Source organism: Micropterus salmoides, unplaced genomic scaffold, assembly GCF_014851395.1.
Source record: "Micropterus salmoides isolate LMB-PRFRI ecotype aquatic unplaced genomic scaffold, ASM1485139v1 Ms_hic_scaffold_2, whole genome shotgun sequence".
NCBI lineage: Eukaryota > Metazoa > Chordata > Actinopteri > Centrarchiformes > Centrarchidae > Micropterus > Micropterus salmoides.
Genome location: NW_024041150.1, coordinates 29742872 through 29769949, shown reverse-complemented (window position 1 = coordinate 29769949; position 27078 = coordinate 29742872). Strand labels below are relative to the sequence as shown.

At 38.8% G+C, this 27078-nt stretch overlaps 1 protein-coding gene and 2 long non-coding RNA genes across 3 annotated transcripts in view; all 3 read right to left on the bottom strand.

Annotated features, from left to right (window-relative positions):
- LOC119911918 overlaps positions 1-27078 on the bottom strand; it is a 334810-nt gene that overhangs the window by 186915 nt on the left and 120817 nt on the right. Inside the window, 5 exon segments of the mRNA XM_038730896.1 lie at positions 23017-23067; positions 23242-23339; positions 23430-23445; positions 23582-23692; positions 24121-24363. Of these exon segments, the coding sequence (XP_038586824.1) occupies positions 23017-23067; positions 23242-23339; positions 23430-23445; positions 23582-23692; positions 24121-24363 (519 nt within the window).
- Positions 1829-3581, bottom strand: LOC119911495. Its single transcript, XR_005445875.1, has 4 exons — positions 3518-3581; positions 3351-3418; positions 2944-2976; positions 1829-1965 (listed from the first exon to the last, which is right to left on the bottom strand). It is a non-coding gene; the product is annotated as an uncharacterized LOC119911495 (long non-coding RNA).
- LOC119911499 lies at positions 18358-22939 on the bottom strand. Its single transcript, XR_005445878.1, has 3 exons — positions 22565-22939; positions 19226-19287; positions 18358-19137 (listed from the first exon to the last, which is right to left on the bottom strand). It is a non-coding gene; the product is annotated as an uncharacterized LOC119911499 (long non-coding RNA).

The window sequence follows — 27078 nt, the reverse complement described above, 5'->3', positions numbered from 1 at the left end:
GGGAGACTGGGCTGCTGCTGACTCATCTGTTGTTAGTCTGCTAAAAGGCAGGGACAATGATTCAATATGAATCTTTTGCTAAACGTTTCCCTGCACACGATTAAATGCTGATGAAATGAAGGCTACCCTAGTCTGCAGCTAGCTAGATTTTCACTGTGGACATTAAGCCAACAGGTTAATATAACTCACAGACTAAAGGCTGCCAACCTTTCTTAGTGAAAAACTGGGTTACAGATTAACTATAGCAACGTAACTTTCTAACATCCTTTTCGTTGTCTTTCCTCTCTTTCCTTTTTTGAAAACCAATTTTGGTTTATTAGCACATTGTGATCACTGTGTTTCTGCGCATCTAAACACTAATCACTCTAATCACTGATACAGTGCGTTAACGCAGGACCGAACATATTTGTCAGCACTGTGACCAGCACTCCTCATTCACATGTTGTTCACATGTTGTTCACGTGTTGCCATGTGTATCGGCACTCAATCTTTTCCATACCTCCGTCTCAGCAGCAGCGTGTAGCCTGCCCCACGTTAATGACTTATTTTTAATATGTCCTTTTTGTGATTACTACCTTCTTCACAGCTCTCTGTGAAACAGTTTTGTTCTATAGTCTGTAAGACTGCACATCCCACTGGGAGCATTTCAGAATAAGATCATTTGCCTACCTGATTTTACTGACATGTTTAGATTTAGTTGATTTGGTGATTAGTGTTTGCTTTGCTAGTGTGTGCTCCTACAATGGTTAAGAAGGCTAGTTAAATGGTTTCTTTTTTTCTGTTTTGAGTCTGCACAGGTTGTTTTATTTTGAAAATCAACTGGATTCTTTATGCCGTTTCTGTTTCCGACTTCCTGCCCGGTTCATCTGCTCTGTGCTTGACGCGGCTTCTCTTAAAAAATAGACTGGCTGCCTATTCTCCACAGAGCAGAGCGCAGAGACGCTTCTGGGACGCACTGCAAGGCTTCTGGTGTGAGCACAAGCATCGACTAGAATGGCCAGACTCTGAAGCCGCGCCGCAGACGGGCTCAGTGGACTTTCAGAGCGAGTCCAACATCATGTAGCAGGTAGCAGGTGGGCCCCACTGTGCTGAGAGTCTAGCTCCGCCCCGAGTAACTGCCCAACATTGTGTGAATACATAAAATTTTACTACATCTCGAATGCCACACACACACACACAACACAAAACAAACACACAGTTTGTCGCTGACTTGGCTGATAGTTCAAATCATGACATCTTCACAATGAATCAGTGCAGTCCAACTTACCCGACACTCTCAGCATGAAGGAATCACTCCACTCTGTTGAATATAATTTCTTTTTGTGTTCACCCATACACCTGTAGTTCCCACCACTGTAACAGTAGCGCTGATAACTCCGTATGTGTGTTTTGTCACTGTGTCTGAGTGGGGTGTTGACCACTTATACTCCCACTCAGTGTCTCCTCCGTCCTTGATCTCACATCTCAGAGTGATCTCTCTCCTCTGTATATCTCAGGCCAGCTGGTTTGCAGAGTCACAACAGGCCTGTTTGTAACGGCTCATGATCAAAGGCCCCAAACACAAAAATTAGAAAAGGTTTAACATTAAACACAATGTTTTAGTGTTAATCATTCTTCAGTCTTAATCATTACACCTAAACACACAATGTATTATTTCTGCATTTGTTTTTCAATCATATTGAAAAATAGCCTTTTTGGTCTTTACCGACTGGATCACTGTCCTCTGTGTAGTAAACTGGGTCTCCTCTTCCTCCTCTGCACCAGTAGAGTCCTCCCTGTGAGACACTGATTGGTCCATCTGAGATGAAGACAGCATCTTGTGTGTTCAGGGTTCAGAGGTTTTCTCTCCTCTGTACCAGAAGTATTTCCAACCAGATGACGGGTTCACAGAGCAGCTCAGGGTCACACTGCCCCCTGCTGGAATAGTTCTCCTGTCAGCTCTCAGTTCAGCCTTTGGTCTCTTTGCTGTGAAGTTTACAACAAAGATGATAAAATGTCGTTACTGTTCCTGTGAATTAACCCAATTAAAATACTTTCATGAAAATAATACATAATGAAATCAGAGACAAAGGAGCATTGAAGCTGTTCTGAAGGTTTGTCCCAAAACCTCACTGAGACACTTTAGGTTGATTTATCATTTGTGACCATCTGTATGTGAAGCATTCAACAATTTCTGACTTCAGCAGAGGTAACACCAAAAAACACACTATGGCAGCCAGCACACCATTCGCCACCCAAAATAACTGACTGTGTCACCTTTTGGTTTTTCCCCACACCAGAGTCCTCAGAGCTCGTCTCATGTTCATCATCCCGCTGTCATGATTAGGCCTTTAGGCTCCCTTATGTTTTCTCCATTTTCCCTTCCCTGCTGTCCCTGTCATGTCCTGTCTGTCTGTCTGTCTGTGTTTGTGTGTGTTTGTGTGTGTGTCTGGCTCCTGGCTGATCACCATCTGCAGCATCTCGCACCTGTGGCTCATCAGTAATCAAGCCATGCAGTGAAATACTCTGGTTCATCTTCCTCCTCGCTCTGTTTTCAGTTTACCTCTCGTGTTATTATTGTGCAACTCTCAGAGTCAAATCTAGTTGTACTTTTACGTCCTGTTTCTTTGTTCCTGTGCGTTAAGATGCTGCCGCCTGCCTGTCAGTCTACCCAGGTCTAACTGCAGGACGCCAGAGCCTAATCCCCGTGGAACCTGGATTGCTCTGCCCATCCCCAACTATCTGGTTTTCTCTGCGCACTTTGAAAAGAAACCTGCATGTGTTTTTTGACAACAGTCTTGTGTCTGCTCTTGAATCCTCAGTGGAAACCTAACAGTAAAATAGACATTTCATAAATTGTATTGATACTTGGAGTAAAATAATACATACATGGAAATACAAGCACAACAAGAGAATGTGATTAAGAGTCAATATGTAAAAACTAGAAAAAAGACAATAGGTCACCTTCAGCGTGTCCGTAGAGGAGTGTATTCAGCACTGAAATAAAGATTAAACTTCATCAGACAAAAAGCAAAGGCATTTAAATCCAGCTGGAGTTTCATCAGAGGCAACTATTGATTATCAATCACAGGATCACACATTTCTGTGATGATATTCTGTTAGTTGGTACAGAGGTAAGTTAAATTAAAGGCTTTATACAATATATAACAATAACAATACCTCAGACCATAAACTGAACATGCATCGTGCAAACATTAGTGCAAAAAGAACTAGTGCAGTATGTATTTAACAGTCCTGCACTCTGAAAAGTCAAATCAGAAACCAAGATCATGTCTACTAAACTACCATGTTGATAAAACATGAGTTTGCCTCTGAAAGTCTCAACATTGTAAAGTCAGTGATGTACTCACAGAATAACCCCAGCACACAGAGCAAAGTGTGCCCCATCTTCACATCCAGCACGGACACTGTCGCTCTGCTGCTGACAAATGTTTCTACTTTGCATTAATAATGATGCAGCAGGAAGAGAGAAGTTACATTTCATATAAATATATTATGAGGGCACATTTTTCTTTACCTTCTCCTTCTGAGTACAGCCTGTCTGTTCTTCCTTCCCTTTTACACAAAGCTCAGACAACTGCAGTGACACTGCAGCAAACTTTGAAATGTTTACACTTCCTGCTTGATTAGTTCACGACTCTCAACTGTGGGTCTCCAGGTTTGAGTCGTTCATTTGTCACGTGACAGCTCGGCTACAGGGCTGTGGTAAGCAGGCAGCACAGGAAACAGAACTGATTAGTTCATGACTCATAGCAACTGTGGGTCTCTAGGTTTGAGACTCGTTCACCGCTCACATGGGTCCTCCTCTGTCTTTCGTTGTCTGGTTGTATACTCAGGAAAGTGGAAGGATTTAGGTGGAGTAGTGGATTGCATATAGACTACATATTTCTGTGGTTTTTACATGGTTTGAATTTGGTTGTGGGCCCAGGGGGTTTATATAATGATGATAGAGAAAGATCAAGAGGGGAATTTGTGCATTATACTTTGTCAAATAAAGCAAGCCAGGCAACCTTCCATGTTTGAGAACGGTGCTGTTTTTTAATCGCCAACTAGAGGGCTGCAATAATAACCAGCCTAGTTCAAATGAACGAAATGACACAAAAAAGATTCGTTCATTTTAATGAACAGATTTGGTGACTCGAGTCTTTCAAAAGAGTCAAACTTGCCAACACTACAGCAGGGGACGCACAGGAGGAATTTTCACGTCCTTACAACAGTATAAAGGATTCAGGTTGAAAATCTGTGTGTTTCTGAATGTTAGGTTTGTCTCTACATGTAGGAGGTTGTGTTTCTGTACGGGTGTGTTCTGATCTCCCAGTAGCTCCCTGCTAAGTGGACTGCACAGGGTATTCGGCCATTTTAAGTAAGATCCCAAACGGCAGGGAGCACAACATGTTCAGTTCAAAGTGAACAACGGCTCATCAGTTCACAGGAAGTTGACAAGAAAATTACCCATAAGCCTTTGCACCTCATAGGAGCAGCAAAAACTAACAATGGAGCAGACAATAGAGTTTATATATCTGTAATTATTGTTGTGGTAACTAATGTTATCATTATTTATATGATTATTTCAGAAGTTAGGTTACCTAAAACAAACAATGCTCATATGAATCTTTTCAAGAATGACGCTGCATATTTATCCAATCACATTCATTCACAAGTTACATACATTTTAATAGAATAGAAACAGAAGGAGTTACAGAAATATAAGTTTTGTAATTGTATCAGTTTGTTTAAATATATATTCAATATTTAATTTCAGTAAATGTCCACAGTAGCAGCGGGTATCCGAGGTGTTTATGTTACCAGGGTAACACACGGCGGAACTTAGGTGTGCTTTGATGTTGCAGAGTGTTCCGAATGGAAGGATTTAGAAGTTCTCTGAGCAGCGAGTTCTGTTTGTGTGGATCAGAACGCAGCCTGTGTCTCTAAGTTTTAGGGTTTTTCACTCTTATTGTTCTTCATTTCTACTGTTCAGATTTGGAGATTATTTTTGGTCACCACCAGAGAAAGCTATGTATAAAAAACAGCTGCTACTAGAGAACAGAATAGAGGGCAGAGCTTTGTCTCTCTTCACGCTCACTTCTGTTCATGAGACTATTTCTGTTTTGCTCGAGCTCAGTCAATTTCTGTGGGGGAAGTTGTGACCAAACCTAAAACCACATGGACATGTAAAGTGTCTCTGCTGAGGTGATGGGATACTTTTATCTACAATACTGCAGTTCAACTTTGTGATTTAAAGGATATATGCACTAATAATTTAAGAAATGTATTTTTGTTCAAATTCAGTGAATATCTCCTCACAGTCTGCTAGCTGTCTGCTCTGTGTGTGTGCTGAAAAATAATCCAGTGTTTGTACTCAGCCCTGGCTCTGTAAATGGGAAACAAACTCCAGCAACTGATGCTGTGAAGCTAACCTCCTCATGAGGAGGTCAACAAGTTCTGAGTTTACCATCTCAGGCTCAATCAACTCTGAGTTCAGGGATGAGCTCAGAGTTTGTTAAGCCTGCTTTCTGAAACAGGGTCCTGGTGTGCTGCTCTGGGAAAAGTCTCCTCCTCTCTCCATGTTAGCTCTGCAGCAACAACTGTAGCAACAGTTTGCAAACCCGCAACCTAGCTAACGTTAGTGGCATTACCTGCTGTGTCGTTGTCGTATTGGATTTTTCCAGAACTGCCACTTTAAAGAATAATTATATTTTCAATTAAAATCAGAAGTTGCGCCCTCCTCTTGTCACCAGCCCTCCTCAAATCATGTCACACCATACACTAACAATTTATTGTTTATTTGTGCATGTGTGTGCGTCCAGTGCCTACATTTTAATGGTGTGTTCTCTCAAAATGCTATATGAGGAAAAAAGGCCTGGATGCCTGTGCATTACTCTGTGCCCAGGTCTGTATTATCAACGCATGCAACAGAAACACCTCAGTAGTTTAACTTTTAAATGTTGTCATTCATGCTGATCTGTGACCTGATGCACCTCTCGTTATGGATGTAAAACAAAATCACAACAGATAACTTAATTAGTGAACCGCAGATTTGCATGTAGTGCTACAGAGTTAAAGTCGACTTGCCCTCCCTCCTCACTAGACTCTGTGCCTCTGAAAACTGACTTACAGACACAAGTGCAACAGAGGCTAGGAGGGGCCAGGACTCTGGCTCCCTAATAAAAATATCAGGGTGCTGTGAGTCATCTTACAGTATGATACGATATGTATGTCTTTGTAACCCATTCAGTTTTGTGTAGAATAGTACATCAGAAAATAGAGCTGGTCCTTGTTTGACGTCAGAATAAATAATGTTTTCAAGTTTTCAAGTGGTTTACAATTCTCTTAAATTATTTATTTAGGCAAATGTGATGCTGAAGAGGTTCTCATCAGATATTAATCTAAAAAAGAGGCCAGATATCAGGATTTATTTGTAAAGCAGCCATGTTATAAACCTCTGGAATTATAGATTATATGAGATTATAATAGCTTTAACTAATGTTTTCCAACTTTTAATTTTCAGACTATGTGTCCTGTGGGCTGAGTAAAGATGTATGCAATTTGAGATGTTTTTACCTCATGTTGCCACAGTAACTTCAGATATCAAACGCACAAATCAAGTCAAATGAACACAACGCTCAAATAAACGGGTGCATTTGTTTTTTTTCCATTGTGCTATAAATATTACTTTGAAACTAGAGTCTGAGGGGAAAATAACCTTCCAGTTCCTCTTCACACATAAAACGGTGTTGCTGTGAGATCAAGAATCAGTGTCATCACCACATTCACACCAAAGCTGATGTATGTATACGCAGAAAGGAAGAGAGATCATTATAGAAGGTACGCGTTGATGTCACTTCCCTTCCGGAACACGCTGGACCAAAACATCTGTTACCATGGCTGCGTGTAGCAAACCAGGAGAAAAACAAGTGATTATTTGCTCAAATTAAAGGCAGTCAGACTCGAAAGTGATCCTTACTGCTTACCAAAGAACCAGTGATCCAGCTCTTTCCCATTTTAGATGTGTTGTTTGTGTTTTAGCTGATTAAAGCTGCTGCTCGTCTTTCTGCCCTCAGGGAGCGTTACTGCGTTCTGTGACATCATCCGCATACCCTCTATTCTGCAGGATGTACAATAAGAACAGAAATTTATGATATGAAATGATATGTGAGAAAGCCTTAACATGACTGTCAGTGTCTGCACTCACTGCATGCTGAGCAGAGACAAAGCAGAGAAAAGCCAGACGCCAGAGGAACAGCCTCAAATTCCTTTTCCAAGAATGTGGTCTCCTTATAAACTTGCCTTATTACCTTGTTAGAATTAAATAATCGTTAAGTTACTTAGTGGCCTGCACTTCAATTCTTCAGTTCTATTACCGTGTTCTTGTTAGAAACTGTGTTGAAAAGGAGAATCCACAAAGAAGTTAATTTTGCAGTGCTCTTTAATCTTCAGCAATGCTCACCGAAATTCTGGCATTTAATTTGTTGTAACTAATGTTTATTCCCAGCACCTTTATATACTTTCTTGGAAATGATATGATAAGGAATTATTATCATGTGTTAAATAACCAATTTTCCCAGCTTCTGAGCCAAGGACTGAGTTTAACTATAAGTAGATAGTCAGAGAATTCCCAGGTCCTCTCATGGAACCAGTGTCCCCCAGAGGACAAAAGAAGTATTACATGTCAATGTTCTTTAACGCCTCTCCTTGCGCTTGATTTATATACTGTTTTATTGTTTGTAATCTGATGCCATGTTCTTATAACTTCCTTGTATATTTTCTAAGAGTGTTTTACTGTCAATATTCTCCTGGAAGTTAGGTTTAGTTAAGATGCCCTTTCATCTGCATCTGATCTCTGATGAAATGTTTTAACTATTCTAAATGTTTAACGATTGACAATAACTTCTTTTCCTGTTTATCAAATGCTTAAAACTAAGAACTGTATAACGGTTTAGGACATTTAAGAGTTGATTGTGGAAAGGTATTTGATTAAAACACACGCATATAGACTTTAAGAACATATAAATGTTAAGACACAGAAATCAGAAGTAATAGATAGCAAAAATCATGCGGCCCAGATCCTTCATAAGTTCTGGGCCAGATCTGTAAAACGGACCCGGGCCGGTGTCCTTTAGCACAACGGGCCAATGCCGGTTCAGATCCGGTTTTCACATCTGGGCCGGCATTGGTCCAGCTCCAGAACGGATGACAATTATTATGTAGTCATTTGGCCCAAATGTGGGCCAGATCTGGACCAGTTCCATACTGGATCTGGCCCAGAGTCTCTAAGATACTGTTGAGGATCCGGTTTTCACATCTGGACTGGCACTGGACCGGCACTGGGCCAGCTCCATTTATTAGTTCTGGCCTGGATTCACACCACCTCTGGCCTCTTTCATAACCTTGATCTATACCCACAAAACATATACAAAAATATGAATTTTTGTGTTAAAGGGATAGTTAAAATTTTTACCATCAGATGTTGTGAGTGACTCACCAAGTGCTATGGATCCTACTACTAGATAACAGTGAAGGTATACCCTTTCTGTCTGAGAAGCCAAAGGGTTACTGGGATAGTTTCAACCACAGAACTTATGGCAAGAGCTGGTCAATATAATGTATAACAAATAGTGACTTGTATATCACTAAGGTACACTAAGATTTCTTGTTTTACTTTCGTTTTCATTTTCCTTGCATTTTAAACTCGATTACTTTTTTCTTTTGAATTTAAAAAGCATGGACAGTCAAAACTACTGTTACACTCTGTTACAAAGACTGTTTCTATTTGTCCTACACAGAATTTCAACAAAGAAAGTGATAGAACGGATGAGTGACACATTTTAAATTTTATTTGAAATGTTTGAGATAAAAAGAGAGGACAGAAACTTAAAACAAAGTAGATAATTGCCAAACTAACATTCAATCTAATAAACACATTTTACAGCTCATTTCTGTCTTTAACAACTGCAGGAACAAGAAACTTCACTCCAGTTGACTTGCAGGTGCAGGTGATTAGTTTCTAGTAACCGTACAGTAACCACACACCTATGACACAGGTGTTATTTTTAAATGAATGCAGAAGTATTAAACTCTAATAATAGCAACAGTGTGGCTTATTTAAAAAGCTCAATACATTGACATTGCTATCAGTCTTGCATAGTGTAGTGTACCATTAGTAATGATGATAGTAAGAAAGTAAGATTTGCTTTTTCCCTGAGAGAGATGAGAAGATATATACCACACTCATGATACCATACTCTACATATAAAGCTAAAGCCAGGAGACACACGAGATTCTACGGCCTAAACACACAAGATAACGTTTTAATTAGCGACAAGCGATAGGTTTGTCTTGATAGATGATTACTGCCAGCCATTTAGATTTTAACCATTTTCCATGACCATGGTATAAATAACAAAGATTTTATAGCCAAAATACAATCCAACTCCAACTAATTCCAGTCCTAACTCCAAATTACATAAAATCCACAGAGATTAGTAATTTTAAAGGGGGCTGGACTAGATTAGGCCTGGAAGATTTGACCTAAAATCAAAATCCCGATTAAGTGAACATTTTACCGCGATTACAACTAATGAATGATTATTTAGATTTTTTTGCCCTCCTAGTTCACTGACCAGGCTTGTCCAGCAAACATGCTCATCTATTGTAGGTGGGGTGGTTTTTTAGACTCACAAATGTCAAAAAATGATTATGTAAATGTTAATTGATAAGATAATGTTGACGTGCACACAACAGACGTACTCCCCCTAAATTTGGAGTCACTGACTACACACACACACACACACACAGTTTTTTAAGGGGAAAGTACATAAACACACACACTGGGGGACATTTTATCAGGAAATAAAACAACTAAATAACTGAAATGGTAAAATTACAGCTGTTAGAGCAAGGAATTTGGGTTTAAATTACTTTTCAATTAGACGTCCAGCCCTAGAGGGGACACATCATGAAAAACTCCCCTTTTCAGTGCTTGTGCAAATACATTTGGGTATCAAACTGTGAAATAAAACAACCCAGACAGATTTTTGTGGGTTGCCTAGATCACAAAACATGTGCTTCAACAAGCCATTCAGATTTGGCTGTCCTTCCTATGTCACATGCAGGCTTATTAGAATATAAGATAAAATAAGATACAACTTTATTAAACCCCCGCCTTTCCCATCTGAGTATCCCCACTCAAGGTTTAAGTACCATCTTTGCAAAGCAGTGGCATATTTTTCTCGCAAGCCAATCAGAGCAGACTGGGTTTTTCAGGATGGGGGCTTTAACGAGACAGGTGCTAAAATGGAGCGTTTCAAAAAGAGGGTAAATACAGGTACAGTATATTCAGATACACTGAGCTAGATCAGAGAATATTCAGTTAAAACAGATCAGTGATGCTGTTTTTAAATGCTACAGTGCTTGTCAGCATGTTCAAAACTTTCTGCATATTCAGAATCTCACATATGTTGTTGTTCCCATTGTTCCTTATGTCCAGAAGAAAATTGTAATATTATGGGACTAACCATCTTTATTTAATGAGAATTCATAATACTTTTTAAAAGGTCTACCTGACCCACAGCATCTATACTCTGCTGTGCTCCCCTTCAGACTGTACTAAATGAGACCATGGCGGAGGTAGAAACTGAAACCAACACTGCCAATCAGGCAGACATCTCAACGCAAATCCTCATGTTAACTTCTGTAGCTTCAGAGCCAGATTGTGATTCCGGTTTTAGATGTTTATAATGCAAAACTCTACCAGTGAGTCTGCTGGCTGCGTCTCAGCACATGCGGGTAACTTTACTATTACGGCGTATGCTGAGTTGCATCAGCTGGGTGGAGATGATTCATGTCATTTGCTAAGTGATCGTAATAAATAAACACATAGGCCTACACCCCCCTGTCCATACTTTCACAGTTTTGTTGTTATATTATAATAATTACACACAACATTACAATTTAGCAACATCGAAATGACACAGTTAATAGTGTTGTTCTGAGTTTTGTTGTGCCGTATAAGTAGAAGATGTTTACTATTGGTTTACTACTTTACAGACTTAACTTTGGGGTGGGGGGTGGGTCAATTATTATGTGAAGATATGAAGTTTTATGGCTGGGCTAAGCCCCCAATGTTTCAAGATCCTAAAAACGCCCCTGTTGCTGCAAAACACTAGCACGGTGATTTATCTAAAATTTAGCACGGTTAATGCCTCTCTGGCCATGGCACGTTCTTTGCGGCCACCTCCATGGTCAGAGGCCAGGTTGAACCAGCGGATGGCGTGCTGGTTAATCTCGTTGTCCGATGCGCTGCTAGCAGCTTGGTTCTTCCGTACAGCCTCTGTTAAGAGAGAAAGTCAATTGGTTGATGAGCTGTCATTAACAGACATTCTGAAAATTACCTCTACTTTTTTGAGAAATGCTTTAGAGGGTTGAAAAAAGTGCTCAATGCCCATGTTTACTATTGTTGGTGTGGCAGTAGACCTAATTTTCTATAGCATTTAATTTAGTAACTCAAAACAAATAGAATTTCACTCATGAATAACTAATTATAAAAAATAATACTGATTATGAACAGAACAATTATCAAATCACATCTGGATTGTATTGGATCAGCCTTAAATCTCAGTGCATCTTATTACAAATCTGTGTGGATTCTGTATCAGGTCGTGGATAGGCATTGGCGGGTACCAACATTTCCCCAGTATCTCCAGGCAGAGGACATATAGGGGAATCGTTTTACTGACGGCTCTTTCAGAGGTGTGTCAAGCAGACTACAGACTCTTTTTAATGTCGTTCAGAAATTTTCAAAGTAAAAGCTCTCAATTCAACTCCAAGTAAAACATTACAGCAAACAAGCTTCTCATGCTTTTATTTTGCTCGCAAACCTACAAAGAGGAAGTGATTATGTGAGTAACCGGTGCTGTCATGTCTATTTCAGCACCGCTATCAAAGTATTTTTTTATTTTTAGGCTTTAAAGTTGCATCCCTTATATCTTAAAATATACTATTTAAATATTTTATTTTACATAAAAATTCGTTCTCATCTACCAGTCACCTCCACATATAATATGTATACTAAAATACTTACTGATCAACAGAGTTCTTGTCAGCATTTCTTTAAAATATTTCTTTTCCCTTTAATCCTTTCCAATTAATCTGTTTGGCCACTGTGTTTGAGAAAACCATTGAATGTATATTCCAAGATTGAACAGTAAATACTATGAACAGAATGTTATCTGTGAAAATTGCTAAAATAAGGATGAAAGAGCACTGTATGCAGATCAGTGGTGAAGTTACTAGTACAGCAGAGCTGACCGGAAGTCAGACAAAATGTAAAAAGTAGTCAAAACACACAAAACATTAACGTATAAGTTACCTGTATCTATATAATCATATGAAAAGGACAACAAAAAAATTAAGACCTTTGTAAATAAATGTAAGAGAATATTAAATTCAATGAGTTTTTAAATTATTTTAAGACCCAGTGGGTAACGTTACCCTGCATGACAAATGACCCCAAGAGCTCAGCTCTGCTAATGTTACAGGTTTGCACTGCATTGTGATTTTGGAACAAACCCCAGTGGTAGTAACATTATGTACAAAGCCAGCAACAACAAGAGAAAATGTGAGGCAAATTTAAAAGTAATGCTGATTGTACCACTGCCAGCCATCTCAGTGTACTGATATCATGAACCTCATTGTAATTTTTAACTGTACAATTTGATGAATTACTGAGAACCATCAGCCTCTAGACAAAACAAATAACATTTCTTACAGTTCCTGATCTGAGGGTAAACACTTGGTAAGTTTAACATAGCACACTATATCCCTCGGAAAACAGCTACCAGTCCGGGCCAGAACTATTATGATTCCGCCGACTGATGGATGCTCACGCTCACTCCGTCCAAAAACACAGACAGTTTACCTTCCATTTCTGACCCTGAACAGCTGCTAAGTCTAGTCTTGAAGGAGATTCAACCTCATACTTTAAAATGTTGTTGTTAATCATCCATTCGTACCGTAGGTGATATCAAATAGTTAAAGGAAAAACTTTACCAAAAAAACAGTTAAAGCATTAAAACTGTTATTCATGAATATTATTGAAATCTATTAGTCCAGCAACCTTCATTCAGTCCTTATTCAACCTCCCCCCTTTTGCCCACGTTGTCCCTTGGGACACACATGAGCAACCTTCTGGGCCATGTTTTGAAAGGGTTAAACAATAACATTCAACAACATGGAATGAGCTGGCAGCATCCGTTCTGTACAATGTGAGTCAAAACAGACTTGTTTATGACTTGCTATCCCGGTTCTCCGACACCACCACTGGGCACTCGTCAGTCAGCCGACTCCGGGTAAGAATCCCATCTCCTCCCTTCCTTCCAGCTCCAAATCACTTGATTTAGCCATGTCACTACCCTTTGAAGCAACTAAACTTAGAACACAACAGCAGCAGCTCCATGCGTCCAGATAATATTTTGCAATAAATAGAAAAATAGCCTTTTTTCTCTGTCTATCTCTCTTTAACTGTCCCTAAATTATTTGTCCATAATTTATCTGTAATCTCATCTGGACACCTGAACTGTGTAGACTACTGTGCAGTGGATTGCATTCTAAGGTCTGTGTGCATGTGTGTGCGTTTGCCTTAGAGGTCACCCTCTCTCCACATTCCCAGTGCTCTGATTATTTGTGTTTTGTCATGTTTCATCAAAATCTGAATATCACACACCACATAGTACCATATATACAACATCTGCCCCTCTTCTTGGGCAGTTTTAAACAGACAATGTAGCAATGATGTCACCTGCAAGGTTTGACCTAATTACGGTTACTCTGATAATTTCCCAACCCCTTTGTGCTCAGTATTCATTACAAACATAGGATGTTCAAGTTTAGTATTACTTTCTAAGATCTCAATGGTATTCATTTTAGTTTCAATATGTTTGAGATTTTACTTTATCTGTGAGAGGTTGTAACTCACCCAGTGTGTTTTTGGCTGGATCCTGTCACTAGGCTCCGTCCCTCCCTCTTCAGCTCAGTCCATTTATTTTCTTTTTTTTTCTTGCCAGTCTGTTTTGAAATTGTGCAACATCTCTTTTCCAATGTCCACTTTTGCCCTTTGCCCCCTTCCTCTGTACTGTCGTTTCTTCGTACCAGGATGGCTTGATACAGCACCAATCATTTTCTTTTGACAGTTGTTTTGGTGTTGATCTTTTATGTTAAGCATGCTCTGTCGTGCTGTCTGTCTTGCATGATGTGAAATACAACTCTTCCTTACTCCAGCAGCAGTTTCTGGACTAATCAAACTCAGAACTTTCAGGGTTCATCGCATCTTGTTTCAGACCTCTGTAGTCCTAAGGTGATGGTCATGCGACTAGGAGAGTCCTACATGATTCGGTCTGGTCTTGCTGTTCAGCTGCTGGCCTGCATCATGCGGGCAGAACTTAGTCCAGTGGTAATTCTGGACTGTGCATTGTCCTCTCTACTCAGCGTACTTCAAACTGCTTTCCTTCTTCTCTGGCTGGAGTGACGTATGATGAGGAACATTTTATCTTATCTTTATGCTGATCTTGTGGAAGTCCAGCTTGATTTGATTTTCTCATCGCTGTGTTTATGTCAGTCATTGTGGCCCATACTCTTTGACAACCTTAACCGAACTGCTCCAGCTGTGTCTGTGGAGCTGTCGAAGGTTTCAGTCAGGCTGGTCACATGAGCCATGGCTTCAACAATGTCCTCTTTTTTTCCTGGCATTTCTTTCTCTGGGCATCTGGAGGGAGAGCCAGTGTCTCTTTATCTGACTTTTACTGGACTGGAGCACATTTCCTTCTGTGCACCGGCAGTGGGCCTTTAATTCTTGGTTTCTCATCTCCCTTTTGCTGCCTGGTCAGATTTCAGCAGCACCAGGGCACACCGGTGGTCTTCTTACTGGACTGGATCGCATTTCGTTTTGTGGATCAGTGGATGTTTAATTTTTTTGGTATCTCTCTGTTGCTGCCTGGTCAGATTTCAGCAGCAGCTTCACCCATGGCATACTCTTCTTAATGGACTGGGACTGGAGCATGTAGGAGGAGGAGGAGCGGAGTCCAGGACTGGATCAGCCGGAATGGATTCCGTGATTTGTACCTCGGTTAAAGAAGATATAATCAGTTGATCGGTCATCAAAAGGCTAATCAGTTTTATCAAATCCTTAATGAATCTATTCTAATTTTCAGTCCTGAGCTCTCCTTGTCCTCAGTTCTTGTCTTACTCATCTGAAATGCAGTTTGTTTACTTTTCTTTCGTCTGGACAGGGCTGCACGCTCTATTGCATTTCTGCTCTCCTTTCTCTCCAAACATGTCTAAAGCTGGTTCAACAGTTTTAGGCTAAAGCTTCCATTTTTGCAGGAAACCCATTTCAACCCACTTATCAAATTGTCCCATTAATGTCTAATATTTTAGTCAACAATTTCTGGTGAAACAACTGGTGAAGGTAATCTGGGAGTGGAGTCAGACTTTACTTTACTCTGACTCTTGCCATAGTCTACTCTCTCCAGCTAGTCTGTACTCGGGTCCATAGCAATATCTGGGTCCACTGAGTTGAGTTAAGTCTGAGGTTACGCGCTGCATACCTAACTTATCAGCTGGAAACCCCAAAAACCCTCGGACACCACAGAGAAAACCAGGACACGTCTGTCCGTGAGCCCCTGATCCAGTCCCACTCTCCATCCACTTGTCAGTTTACAAGCAGATAGAGGTTCCTGCAAATCATTCAGGCGTGAGAAATAAGACCACTTCCTTCACTCTGTTCAATCTCACTCTTTTTATCTTTTCTCTCTCAATAATCTACTCATTTCTCACCGTGTGAGTTCTTTTTCCTTTTCTTTCTGGAACAGAGCGAAGATCAGGGCTCCGCTGAACACAGCTTCTCCCTACTGGGAGGATTTTCCAAAAATAATAAAGCCGGCTTCTGTCCTTCAGCGGAGTCTGAATCCCTCGTCTGTCCCATCTGGGGTGCCAAAATTGTCGTGGAAATTATATTCCTGGTGAGGGTTGAGCAAAGAATTGAGTAACAACCAATTTTGAAGAATTTATTTAACAAAAGAGAATAAACAGAGAAGAACTAAAACACACATACAGCTGGTCCAGAGACCTGCCGACTAGGCCGGCATCGGGCGTCTGGCCCCAAGCAAAGGGATGCATCATCATTTACACTGTGTAGGTTTCTATGTTTTGGGGAACAGAGATCCTCTCTCAGCCTTGAATGAACATTCCAGGAGAGGAGAGGAACAACAAGAGAGGAAACACCAAAACAATCTCACAGCTCTGACCTAAACCCTAGTAAATGTGGACAGACCAACATAAGGAGAATAGGAGAGGAAAGGTTAAGGATAAAAATAAAATACTTATCTATAACAATAATAGCAATAATAATGATAATATTAAAAGATCATACATAAAAGATTAAATGTAAGAGGACACAATTTTCTGCCATAACAGTTATCAGCAGGTAATTTCACCTGTTGGACTTATTGTCCTTCTCACTTCTAAAAACACTGAGCGCCACCAGGAGCTCTCTGACCTTCTGACCTCTCATGCTCTCCACTCCTAAATAAATGTGATTTTCATCAGATGTCACATACTTTTTGATTTTCAACCTGAATCCTTTTATACTGATGTAGGAACGTGAAATTCCTGCTGCGCTCTGTGCCTGGACTCCCTGTTGCCTCTCTCTGCTGTCCACCCCATGATGCATAATATATCAGCATCACAGTTAAACCGAGTGGTGTCTCATCATGAGGAAACTTTTGATGTCTGTCTCTGAGATTTCTGCCTTCATCCTGATACAAAATAAATTAATTGATGCTGAATTACAGTTTTTCACAATTGCCACATTTCTTGAAACCTTCACCCATATTCTCAAGACTTTAAAAACAAAACCCAATCTTTAAACTACATTCACAAAACCCCTGACTCTTCTGGCAAAAATAAAACACTTGTCTCAAAACCATTTGATGTGTGCTCAAAATCAAACAATGCTTTCAAAACATAAACACAGCCAGTCAATAGATAAAACACTACAGAGCGTTCTTTAGACACTACATCAAAAAACTGAGAACACAGCGTCCAGGGCATGTAGTTACAGAAAATGGTTTTTTTGCGTATAGAGGAAACACATTTTCCAATTTAAAAATGATAGTAATCACAACTTAGTACAGTAAATATATAGTACACTGTAAGTACTGCAAGTAATACAGTATTGAATATCTGTATATTCAAATACAGTAAGCCCAAAGAACAAAGAAAACTATAAAAAGCAAATTACACTCAAATGTTCAATACAGTAAGAGACTTCATCCACATCACAACCTTGTCCCTCGCCAAGCAAATAAGGAAAATCCAACACTAACGTGTCTTTTCAGAGCAAATGTCTCAGTTACTCTCAATAAGATCAGTCAACAGTTTAGATTGAAACACATTTTTACAGAAGAAATAGTCCCTTAAAACCAACATCAGGTCCACTTCATGGCTGTTGCCAACCTTTGGGCTGCGTCCGAAAAGTCTTTTTTGCTTACGAAGGTTCCTAAATGAGTGAAGTGAGCCGGAAGTATTTCAGTGGCAGCCATGATATTGAATTCTCTAAAAGCTAAGGAAAGGAGCCTCAATGCTTTCTTTCATATCTCCTTTAGCATAGGGTACACCGGACCATCCTTTACCAAAGGAAAGGAGAAAATGGCGTCCCACAATTCCTTGCAGCGGCAACATTTAAAGCGACGCACGTTCACAAACTCAAAGATAAAATCCATGGACTGCATTTAGCAAGATCCTTGTAATACAGACGCACGTTATGATGCCTGAATAGACTCTCACAATTTCCTTCTTTCTTTTGGTTTGTTTTCTTTTGGCTTTTCTGTAATCTGATACTGTTTCAACGCCGTTTTATGTTTCGGATTGTTGAAGTATGTTAAAGTGTTTTCTACAATAATAAAGAAGAGAAATCACCGACCATGGTGGATAAAGGATGTTGATCAACATGTCAATTACCATTGGCTATTAAGCGTTTTCTCTCTTATGCTGTAACTCTCTAATTTACGTATGTCTTGAACTGTCAACAATAACTGAGACCCATGCCAGCTGTAGCATACTAGTCTTGTAATGTGATCAAAGTGTGTAGCTTCACATTATTTCCAGCCTCAGCAATATCATTAATGGATTTTACTTCAGTCATTGATGCTGACACCCTCGCCTTAATAAAGGCGCAGTGATCAAGCTGGATGATCTCTACAGTAAATGTAATGTATTATTTCAGTGTGGCGGCCCCCCACATTATCAACACTGACCGGTTTCCCCCCCCCAAATTAAAAACACAACCGACAGTTTACTGCTGGAAAAAAATTTTATTGATAGGCTACATAAAATAACCAAAAAGATTTTAAAATTATAATAAAAAACATGATGCATATCAATACATTTTTAAAGAGACAGAGGAAAACGTGTGCATGTAATGTGAAAAAAACTATTCAGTTTAAGTTTATTACATGCAAATGTAATTGAAACAAATGAGACACACACACACACACAGAAATTGAGGTACAGGAATGGACCTAAAAAGGTACAAATGCTTGGTCGCTCCAGCTGTACCCTAGCAGCGTACGAGGACTGTACCTTTGAAGTTGGTACAGTTTTGTACCTTCTTGTCTGAACCTCTAAAAGAACTTTTCTGCACCTCTAGTGACAAAAATGTTCCTTTACAATTATTCATTTAGTTGATACTTTTATCCAAAGCGACTTACAATATATATCTGGGGTCGCACTCCTCTGGAGCAACTAGGAGTTAAGTGTCTTGCCCAGGGACACATTGGTGGTTGTGCCATCACCAACCTTTCATGTCCTGGGGGCGGGGGATCACTGACACATCATTTCACTGTACTTTAAGCTTGTTAAAGGTAAAGTTATGTACAGGGTACTTTTTTGACAAATGTTCCTTTAGGGAAAAGGAATGATACGCCTATTTCTCTGTATGAATATGAAACAGACAAAGTTAAACTGTGTGGTGATCTGACACATTTTAATCCAAACTCTGAGCAGGCCTGTTGTAACTGACTGTACTCGGGGTTCCTATCTTCACCTCAGAGTAAACAGAGCTCTCCTCTGGTTCATGTTGCTTCCCTGTTAAAATAACCAATAAATCAATTGGCACTTCAGGTCAAACATCTCTAAAATATTTCTATTTATTGTATGTATCTGGAGTACTCACCTTTCTTCCCAGTGTTTTTAAGTTCAGTCAAAGAAAATCTTCATCCTGGGATTCATCTGCATCTGAAATATACATATTCTTTAGTTACAGAAATCTAATCCCATCTCACTTGTTTTGAGTATGGATTAGATTATCTAGTGCTGACTGTACAAGGCTGTTTGACTTCATTCAAGTAAATATCACTTGCCTTGTCTTAATTATTAAGTGTTTGTTATTCAGAGTTATATTTAGCTAAAGTCAAGGGAACATGTGTGTTACAGCACCTCCAGTATGCTCTGACACGTATTTTAAACTTTGAAGTTTCAAGACAAAAACATCTTATTTAAATTTTTTTGTTCATGAGTTAATTATTTTCAACCTATTAAATTTCATTGACAAAAACCTTTTTTAAATTTTGTTTAAAAGGGACAGCGTACAGTAAAACAAACGTTACTATTTGATGCACTGTACCAGATTACAGCTTCAAGCTAATTCAACACGACCTCGAGCCACATCGCTCAGCCCCAGCACAAATCAACAGCAAACAAAGTTACATAAACAGACAAGGTTACACAGAAAAAGACACAAGATGTACAATGTTAACTACTCTCAATGAAACATAACAAACATTTACCAGTCAATTAAAATAAAAGCAGGTCAAAAAATTTCAGATAAAATATCTGGTTTAGTGATCGCAAAGCTGAGTAGCTTTTAACTGCCATTTCAACTTTGCTTTAAACATATTGATGGAGTTGCTGCTCCTTACATCGTCAGGCAGGGTGTTCCACTGGTTTGTGGCTTTTATAGTATGACACAGTCTCGAGTAGAGGAGATCCTGAAAGACTTAATTGATTTTACTGAGGGAGTAAACACAAAATCACACAATGGAGGAGGAGCAAAGCATTTACAGTTTTATATACTAAGCACAAATTAGAAAATAACATAAAATTATCAAAACTAAACAAATTATATTTCTGAAGTATTCTGCAGTGATGATAGTGATTTTTGAGAGTTTGTTTATACAAAGACCCCAGAGGTTTAACATTTGTTTCACCAGCCTGCTCCCAACATGTAATGCAGTAAGACGTGTGTGAAAGGATCATGTCATGCATAAATATTCTAGCTGCACCAAAAATAGACAGTTTCTAATATGTCTACATTTAACTACATTGTACTTAATGGTTTAACCATATTTTAGACATGTTTCTTAAAATTCAAATTTGGATCCAAGGTCACACCAAGATATTTCAAATCAGTCTCTATGTCAATCCTTTCACCATTAACTAAAATGTCAGTGAGAGTAGGTTGTGCCAAGGAGTTAGAAAAAAACATACCTTTTGTCTTATTTACATTCAGACTAAGACCCGATTGATGAAGCCACTGTGGTGACTTTTTTGTTTTCCTCAGAGAAAGTAATAATCAATCGATTAGACTGATTAAAAATGATAAAACAATTTATTTACAGAATAAGAAAAGGTGAAATATTTACAAAGGGATCAAATAACAAAATGCTCGGGCAAAACACTTCTGTTCCAGATTAAAAATGACTTAAGATATTAAATATTCTTCAAAAGGTATTATCTTTTGAGACATATCTATTAAAGAATTTAGTCTTATTTAAAGGGCATTTTCACCTGTCAGTGGATGATTCGACAGCTCCCCCCATCTCTCGCTCCAAGAGGGAACTAACTGCCTCTCCCTACATTTGATTTTTATAACCCCTGAACATGCCACGTCTTAGAAATTGTGCAGTAACTAAATCCTTATTAGGTAAAAACACAGCGTTTCCCTTATCAAAAATATCTGGCACCTCTTAATGCTCCTTCCTGTTATCCTCAAACATTCTCAGTGAAACAGGGTCAACTTTATGACCGTGCACACTTTGAGGATTGTTTTGCCTATCTGTGATCTTTCCCTGTCAAACAGCTGGTTCTTGCCACTTCTAATGACTCTCATTTGTATTAAGTTTCCTTCTACTGTGGCTGGTCTTCTGTTTTCAAACAACCTAGTTTAATCAAAGGTCTCTATCCTCAAATGACCTGCTCTGTCACATACTAAACTGATGTTTAAACTATATGTGAACATTCATGCTACAGAGTCTATAAAGATTCTAGATGAAAAATTTAATTTGAAGAACTTTGATATTGACACGTCATGATCAACTGTATCAAATGCTTTACTTCGGTCTATAAATACAGCACTAATTCCTCCTCCTTTGTCGAGCCTAGATTTAATTTGCTCTATCAAGTGCAAGGTAGCAGTTTCTGTAGAATTATTTATTATAAAGCCAAACTGCACACAATGTAGACCAAACTTACTTGTGTAAGAAACGATGTTAGTCGCTCAATTACAACCTTATTTCTAAGACCTTTATATACCAACATATCAGTGTCCCTTCCTGTTTTAAGTGCCTTCCTAAGCGCAGTATCTCTCGATTTCAACAATTTCCACACCGTTTCATTAAACCAGGGTAAATTATTATGTTTCTCACATTTTTTTGTGGACTCTCACATTAAATCTTTCCCTCACTAAATTGACTAATGATGAGAAAGATTTACAGCCCATATCCAGTTGATCAGATGACAATATATAATCCCAGTTCAATGTGTTAATTTCACTAACAAACTGTTCTTGCTTAGATCTGGGTATGCACTGAAAAATCTTTGTCTTACTTGCCTTATTTCCAAATTTATTTTTAGTCAACTTTCTTGCACATAGGGTTAAGTTATAATCAGACAACCCAGTTATTAAATTTTAGCTTTTAGTTATTCGTTCTGGTAAATATCAGATTTTGCAATTCTAGTTGGACCTTTAATTAATTGTTCAAGGTGACCTAACACTCTTCTCTACGGATAGAAATAACATAAACCAGAATACATTTACATTAATGATTGCACATGTGGAAGAGACAGACAAACACATGTAGAACTTAATGCAAACTTACTAACTTTGAAGTAACTCTATCATTATTAATCACATGTGCCATCAAAGGTCTGTTGTTAATAAACGAGACTAAGAGTCCATGAAAGCAGACCTGTGAAGCTGCTGTGCTTTGGGCTGAATGCTGTTGGCAGCACATTTGTTAAGAATGTTCTAAACGTTTTTGGTGTTATTTCTGGTAATAAACTAAAGTATTTGAAAAAAGTCATCAAAGTCATTCAGCTCCATCCTCTGTGGAACATGAATGTCTTTACAAACTTTCATGGCAATCCGTGGCTCAATAGTTGGCACATTTTTCAATTTTAATAAATATTATCAAGTGCTCTGGCAACCAAATGTGCTTACTTTAAGAAAAACATAAGCTCATATTTAAAATGTTCAATTTAAATTTGAGAGGATGAATAAAAAGGTGTACTGTACCATTTTTAGTGTCTTTGGATCCTTTGATTGTTTCATAGAGACGAGCATCATCACCTGCAGAGCAGTGAAAATCAAACCATGCTGAGATTCATCAATTTAATTGCATGATACTAATTGTGGCGTGGTGACCAGAATTTCATTCCCTCTGCACATAACTGAGTAAACTTTCCATAACCTTCCTGTTAACAAAACCCCTGGGTCAAGAAACAGTCCTGCAGGACTCGCAGAGGATGAACAAAACAATAGTACAGGTCCAGCTGGTGAGGAACCCCATTATGAAGGTGACGTGCTTCGCTCCGGCCCGCACCATCTGATAAGACCCCAAATTCCTGCAAACTACAGGTGTGAAAGCAGCTGGCAGCCTGTCTGCTGTGTGTGTTTATACAGTATTATATATATACACAAACATATGAACTTCACTTTCAGAGGATGAATAACAAGGTGTGTACTACCATTTTCATTTTCTTTGGAGCCTTTGATTGTTTCATAGAGACAAATATCACCTACAGAGCAGTGAAAATAAAGCCCAGAGTAGATTAATCAATTTAATTCCATGACAATTATTAAACATATTCTGATTAGCTTTAAATGGCTCCTGAAATGTATATATGTGCAGCCTACATGTGTATGTGTAAAATAAATAAATGTATAAAATAATCAAAGGTTTAAATGCTGACCATGGAGAAGGGTGGAGTATTCATCACGTTGAGCCTCCTTCTGGTCGACCACATAAACTGTGTCAGGGCCTCGATTAGTGCTCTCAGACTGGATTGACCTACAACATGAATCAAACACAATACATATACAAAGGAACAAGAAATGTTGCTGCTGTGTTCAAAATTAGAGAAGGGAGTGTTGTACCAACCTGATGGAGCAGGAATCTGTGAAAAAGACATTTGTTGTTACATGGTTTGGTTTTGTAAGTTGTTATTCTGCTATTCTGTGTCATGAGATCAGAACACGTGTGTTTGAATAATTAAATCACATAATATCTAATAAAAGAAGAAAAGGTCTCACCTTTGGACAGTCTGTAGCGATACAAAAGGAGCAGAAGAAGAATAAGTACGATTCCACAAACCAGCCCAACAATCAACGGTACAGGAACTGAAGAGCTTTCAGGTCTGGACACTGATATAAATAAATAAATAATAAATAACTGTTAACTTATAGCTTAAAGCGCTTTTCATTAACAAAATGTGCTTTATTACAAATTTTAGTCATGTCACAACTACAACACATTCAAGCACAAATGCAGAGGTATAAACACATATGCACGTAGATAAACAACATAAATCCCAGTCTCAATGTCATGTAATGTTTTGACACACATGAGTACTTATAGTACACTATATAACAGAGTACAGTGTGAAATTATCCATTCACAATAAACATGACTGTCACAACCACTGATGCAGACTTTCTCCAGCTCCAACAGGTGAAATCAGCTGAAACTGATGCTACTTCAGATTCAGGTCAGTATTTGACCATGTTTCTTTCTCAGACAGAAACACAGTTTACACAGAAGAAGATGCAGCAGTTGTTTTAATCCTACTCACCTTTAACTGACATCCAGCTCTGTGCTGACTCTTCTCCTGAGTGTTGACACTTGTAGAAACCCTCATCTGACTTCAACACTGCAGAGATGTTCAGCTCCCTTCTGCTATCATTTTGAATCAGTTTGTCACTTCGATAGAAAAACACGTCTGAAACTAATTTTTCTGTCCTGAACTTGCAGCTGAGACTAACAGGATCTCCCTCAGTCACAGGACGGACAGGGCTCACCAGGATAATATGTTCATCTGTAAAACAGAATATGAGGTTTCAGTCAGAGATCAGCTGCTGCAGAACTTCAGAATAACTGGATGGAGGACGATGAGAAGAGATCACAGATTAAATTTTGGAGAATCTAACTGATCCAACGATGTGCAGCACGTACATACCAACAAAAATTGTATTCACAATCTATGCAGCCTAGAAGCAGCTAAAGAGGGCGACCCCCACGAGCTTTAAGTGGTTTTATACATCCAAAGAACTTCTGTAAAAACAGACCAGGCGTCTAATCGAGACCTGCTTTTATTTGTCAAAATGTTTACCCACACCAGTAATCGGGGTTGGCTGCTATTTGGGACTCGGCTATTCATTAAAGTTTTACGGTAAGGACAGATCAAACCCACACAAATCTTCTGTATAGCTACATCCAGTCATCGTCACAGTAAGGTGATGAAATGTGTCTCAGCCTCAGCAGGAGAGACATGTGACTGTGACTCTCTTTGGAAACAGAATGAGATAAAAACTGACTGTGACATTTGTACATGGTTAAAATCACTGTTTTATTAAATACTTACTATGTTACTGAAAACAATTGAAAAGATTTGGTGGCCAGTATAGATTTTAGGGAGTGGTTTACAAAATGGTTTAAACCTCAGGGAAACACTTGTGGTTTGACTGCAGTCGATGATAAGTCAAGTCTATGGCTTTGTTAATGGGTACATATGAAACAGAAAGTGGATGAAACTGACACAATAATACCAGTGAGAAGGTTAAAATTTTTAGTTTTAAGGGCAAAACACACTAAAAATCTCATCTGTGAAATATTGACATGGTCAGGAAATATTGTTTGCAGTTTTTTAAATAAAAACCAAAGATGTTTTAAATTAAAGAAACTGACTGCACACCAGAAACTTCTGCTCTGGACCAACTTCAATTATTTGGCATTACCTGTTTGATCAGCACATGACTGAATTATACTGCAGTGCAGAGGACGTCAGATTTTCTACCTGATTTAATAATATTTGTTGTGTAATAATCTTTAGGAAAAACAAATCAATGACATAAATCTTGAGCATTTTAAGTGAATGATTAAAGACAACAAAATGTAACAAAAGAGATTTTCTTATTTTAACTTTTTTATGTACAAATGTTAAATGTTGATGTTATTTAGTAATGATTAAAAACTCACATTAAAATTCAAGTATTATAAAATATGTTAAATCTACAGTAAATAGATAAAAGGTTTTGGTTCATAGTTAATTACTCAGATACCATGAAGCAGTAATGGGCCAAACTCTTGTCAGATTGTCAGTACATCATCCTCCTCAGTGTAAATGTACACAACATCTAATATTCAGTATGTTGAAACACATAATATGATGTTTAAAATAATTTATACAGCACAGAAAACATAATGAAACCATACTCTGTAGTGATGTTGACTGCGTTGCTGAACTCTCCTGATCCAGACTCACACCAGTACACTGCATCACTCTGCTGGTTACTGTTTATGCTGCATGTGGATCCAGTCATTGTGCCCCAGTAGGAGCGACATGATGAGTATGACGGGTAGTCGTCCTCAGTAAACCTCCTCACTCTCCACTCAGTAGAGTTTCCCTCACAGCTCAGTGAGACAGAGTCAGAGGTGAAGTGTTGCACTCTGTCAGGACTCACTGTGAGAGACGCTGATGAATGAAAATCTGAAAAACAACATGTAATAATGGGTCAAAGCAAACAGAAATCTTAAGATTTAAAATGCTACAACGCAAATATTCCTTTATTGCTGAGTATTAGTGCAAACATTAAAACAAGGTGCAGTGTTTTGGTGAAACTGGTTTCTACTTGAAAACTTGCTACAATCTGAGTTTATTTTAAATGATAAACAACCAAGTGACTACAGCTGCTGTTGTCTGTAAAGTGGGAAACTACCTACTTTCACCTGCCATCTTTCAAAGATACAGAGGTGAGTATTTCAAACTGAAACGTGCTGCATTGTCTCTCTAGACACAGTCAGTGTTTTCCTCTTATTTGTTAAAGTCGTCTCTGTTTGTTCAACTTGTCCATTAACCTGCTGATTTCTTTGGTTTGTCATTAACTGATTTTCACTCCTCTGTCTGTCTCACACCTACCTGACCGCTAACCAGGTGTCTTCTAACTACACGTCCTGCCTGTTGTGTCAGTAAAGTATAAGCAGTAAGATGAGCTTCAGTATCCAAAGTAAAAGTACTCATTGAAATAAAGAAATAAAGTTTCAGCAAAATGTCTCTTTTTGGTGTTTTTATGCTATCAGATGAATTAATAAAAGGAAAACAGTATAAAGACAGAAGGAAACAAGGAAATCCTCCCAGTCCAGTATGTAAAATCACCCAGTAAGGTGGAAAGCAGAAAGTTTGTCTTGATGCTGGTGAGAGAGGAAAGATCACAAGGTCACCACAATCAATACATTTCTTCTGTTGGGGGAGCATGAATGTACACAGCCAATTATTTGTCAGTATAAGTGTTAGTTTTAAAGATACTGTATGTTGGTCACAGACAGAAAGTGGATGAACCGAGGTGAAGACAAAACATCTTGAGAGAAGCACAGACAGAAACAAACTGACCTGCAGACCAGACAAACTTTGGTTCACTGTCATCAGTGTAATACACTGGATCTCCTCTTCCAGCTCTGCACTTATATCCTGCTGTGTGTGTCTGTCCATGAACGATGTAGGAATCCTGTTCAGTCCCGTTGCTGCTGCCAGGTA